The sequence below is a fragment of the Haplochromis burtoni genome, unplaced genomic scaffold (genome assembly GCF_018398535.1).
Source record: "Haplochromis burtoni strain Fernald_Lab_line unplaced genomic scaffold, NCSU_Asbu1 Contig_422, whole genome shotgun sequence".
NCBI classification, from domain to species: Eukaryota; Metazoa; Chordata; class Actinopteri; order Cichliformes; family Cichlidae; genus Haplochromis; species Haplochromis burtoni.
This window is the reverse complement of record NW_024582783.1, coordinates 306,606-310,131: the sequence shown is the minus strand read 5'-3', so window position 1 is coordinate 310,131 and position 3,526 is coordinate 306,606. Positions and strand designations below refer to the sequence as shown.

General features: G+C 42.7%; 1 protein-coding gene across 2 annotated transcripts in view; it reads left to right on the top strand.

Annotated features, from left to right (window-relative positions):
• Positions 1 to 2,751, top strand: part of LOC102306062 (hepatic leukemia factor) — a 12,403-nt gene extending 9,652 nt beyond the window's left edge. The window contains exon 4 of one of the 2 annotated variants that reach the window (XM_005944776.3): positions 38 to 2,751. In XM_005944776.3, the coding sequence (XP_005944838.1) occupies positions 38 to 256 (219 nt within the window). In that variant the 3' untranslated portion in view covers positions 257 to 2,751. The remainder of the gene's footprint in view (positions 1 to 37) is intronic. The other variant, XM_005944777.3, reaches the window with a different exon arrangement.
• Positions 2,752 to 3,526: the final 775 nt, after the last annotated feature.

Genomic DNA, 3,526 nt, shown 5'->3' with positions numbered 1-3,526 from the left:
CTGAAGTAATCCTTCCTGTTTTCCGCTCTTCTTCGAGCAGGATGACAAATACTGGGCCCGGCGCAGGAAGAACAATTTAGCTGCTAAGCGCTCCCGGGACGCCCGACGCCTCAAGGAAAACCAGATCGCCATCCGGGCCAGCTTCCTGGAGAAGGAGAACTCTGCTCTGAGGCAGGAAGTGGCCGACCTGCGGAAAGAGCTCGGGCGCACCAAGAACATCCTTGCCAAGTACGAGGCCCAGCACGGGCCGCTGTGAGGGCGCGGGACACACACATGTACAGAGTTCACGCACACACCGCCAGCCAGCTCGTCTCACGGCTCCGAAGGGCTCGACTCACGGCAGGTTAGTCTGTGGACCAATCAGATCAGAAACACGGAGGACACGCCTCCTCTCTGATTTTGATTCTGCCTCAAAACGTTCAGTTTTAAAACGCGTTCGCTGGGGACTACTTTCAGCGGCGGATGAATCCACACTGGTGCTGTAAAATGACACACGATGCAACACATTTATAGTTTTGTTTTTTTCCCGTGCACTGGCTTCACATGACTTCCTGTTTGAGTCGAGCCCGTTACTCAGAACTCTTACACACACACACATCTGTCGGGGCGTGTCTTCAGCCCTGTGAACTCTTCTCATGGACTCCACTAACACTCACTTGACCTCTGACCCCTGCTCTCCCAATGTCTGGCAGCTCCTCCCCCTGCAGGTGTGAACACACCTGTAAATGAATGTGTACCGCCTCCTGCCTCTTAGCTCCTGCTCTCTGTTAATTTTTCTGTCGGGCCCTCAGCACTGTTTCACATTCACACTAACCTGACTTCTCTTTTTTAAACAAGTGCCCAAAATGCCAAAAGTTTTATAGCAGGAAATGTTTTTATATTTGTGAGGATAATCAGAGGTAAGCGTCTTCAGGGAGTTCAGACACGGTTGTGCGCGGTTTTGGAGCCCCCTAGTGGGTGAGGGGAGCTCAGCAGCCAGTCCGGTCACTTAAAGGGTCTGGCTGCATGTTTTGACCTTTGACCTTCACTTTAGCATGTTCATGTTTGTGTTCAATAGGAAGGCTGCTTCAGGTTTAGAAGTAGAAACAAACGGGCGCTGTAGAAATGCAAGCACCGGCGTAAAGACGGTCACTTCAGTCAGCGCTCTGTTTCTCTGAGCGCTCCGTCAATGAAAAACAAGCAAGATTAAAGAGATAAAATGCACTTAAATTTATCTTAAAACAATAAAAAACAAATTAAGAACAAACTTTAAGAAAATGGTTCAAATGAGAAGAAACTTTAAAGCGGTAAAAACTAACCTGAAATCAGAGTGCTCCTTGCTGTGCCGATCGAGACGTTCTTCATCGCCACAGTCTTCACATCCTGGTTCAGTAAATGTTTGGAAAGGTTGATTCCATAAAAAGGAGATATCTTTTCTGGCGGCAGCATCATCTTCGTCTCTTCTCTTTCTGTTTCTTCAAATAAGATCTAATCCGGCGTGTTTCCAGGGTTCGCCTCGCACTGTTGCTTATTTCGGGTAAATGTAGGAAGATGGAGGTGAGCGTGGGGGTTTCTGCAGCGACTGTCCTGCTTCTCATCTTCACGACTTTACCATCACCTTTTTTGTGCACGAATGAAGCCGCGTTGAAGTTACGTGTTCAAACCAACCATTAATCAGCTGTCAGCCGCACTGACAGCTGATTAATGCTCAGCTGTCATGTTTTTGTCTTTCTGTGAAAGTTTGAATTTGTTTTAGAGCAAATTTAAAAATGTAATTATTTAGCACACCTGCTGTCGGTCAGAGCTTTACTCTTCAGGTACTTTATCGTTAAACAACTCGCTCTTCTCCTCGTTTCCACCTCCTATATTTTTATTCTTGGAGCTTTAATAATCTTTAAACATGTTCAGTTTAGAGAGAGAGGAGCTGAGAACTGGATCCAGTTTCAGCTCCTCTCTCTTTAAAAGCCTCCTCTCTTCTGATTGGCCAGCTTCTGGAAGCCTGCTGACGCCTGCTGTGGCAGTTTTCAAACATAAGACTGATCGTATGGATTTAACGTCAACGTGTATTAAGGTAATTAATTGAAACTTTACCACGTTTGATAAGCGTTACAGCGGCAGCCAATCGAAAGAACCCTGCCTAGAATGGGCGGGGCTAAGGTGGCTTGTTATGAACAGATCTGGTACAAGATAAGTAAAGATTATTTTGAAGTGTAAATCATGCAAAGCTGCTCTAGCAGGAAGTGAGCGGAAGAGTCCAAACAGTTTCTTGACTTCTGATTGGTTGTTTTTCTTGTTCCTGTTTTAAAATAAGAAAAAAAAGGGAAAAAAAGGTGATTATAAATAAACATCCTGATAAGCTGAGGTACGAGTTTCTCTGACTCTTCTTCGCCGTGTTTTTGGAAACTCGCTCCGTTTGAGTGCAATAGACGTCAGGCGTGAACTTTGACTTTTGTTTCCCACGTAGCTCAGCGACGCCCCCCGGTGGCCGAGTGAGACATGAATGTATATTTGGGTGCGTGGTGTCGTCTTATACTGTGGGTTCACTTCAGTACTCTTTACTACAGACCAAAAGACTACAGTGTATACAGGATATATTGATACACATGACAGGGTTTAATGTTTATACAGAGTTATTCTTCTTGTTTTGTACAGTCTGTTTTCCTACGTAGATATTTCCCGTGTATTTTGGAAATCCTTTCATAAATCTGAAGCGTATATATATCACACATATATATTATTACAGTGGCGTGCCCGGCCGGGGCGTGCGATGCATGGGCATTAACCTACCAGCTTCATTTTGCGTCTCACCCTGTTCTCCCCCACCCTCAGCACACCTGGGCAGGTTCCTTTAGTTTCATGACTGTGTTTGGCCCAGAGGAATGTAACCCCCCCCCAACATGAAGCCCTCTTTTCTTTTTTTTGTATTCTGCCTTTTTATCATTTGCTGTGGTTTCTCTTTCTGCCTCCTCCTGTTTGACTCTCTGTTCACAGAAACCTTTTCTGTCCTTGATTCTGTTTCTCATGATCAAAATAATAAATACAAGTTTAAATACCATCCATGTCGAGCTTCTTTTGTCCCCGTCTGTAGTCACAGGTGCAGAAACCAGATGAACGGGCGAGTTGATCGGGTCCGGTTTATATCCTGACATCTTTGTCATCTCTCTGTGCTGCTCTCTGCCTCGGTCTCTTTCAAAATAAAAGCTAAAGTGAATCCTTAAAAAAGACAGTCAATAAACATAAATAAAAAAAAGAACAAATAAGAGTTTAACAAACATAAAAGGGAAGGGAGAAGTAATAAGAAAATTAATGAGTAAAAACATAATCAAAATATAAACAAAACAATTTAAATAATTTATAAATAGAGAAACAAAAAATAAGGGTGACAATAAAATTAAAATGAAAAAATAAAGTTACTAATATAAAAAATATTAAAGTAAATTTTAAATTTTGGGAATGATTAAAGTTTAAATATAATTAATAATAAAAAGGACAGGATACAAATGTTAATGTTAAATGTTTTAAATGGAAATTATTGAAGGGAAATTAT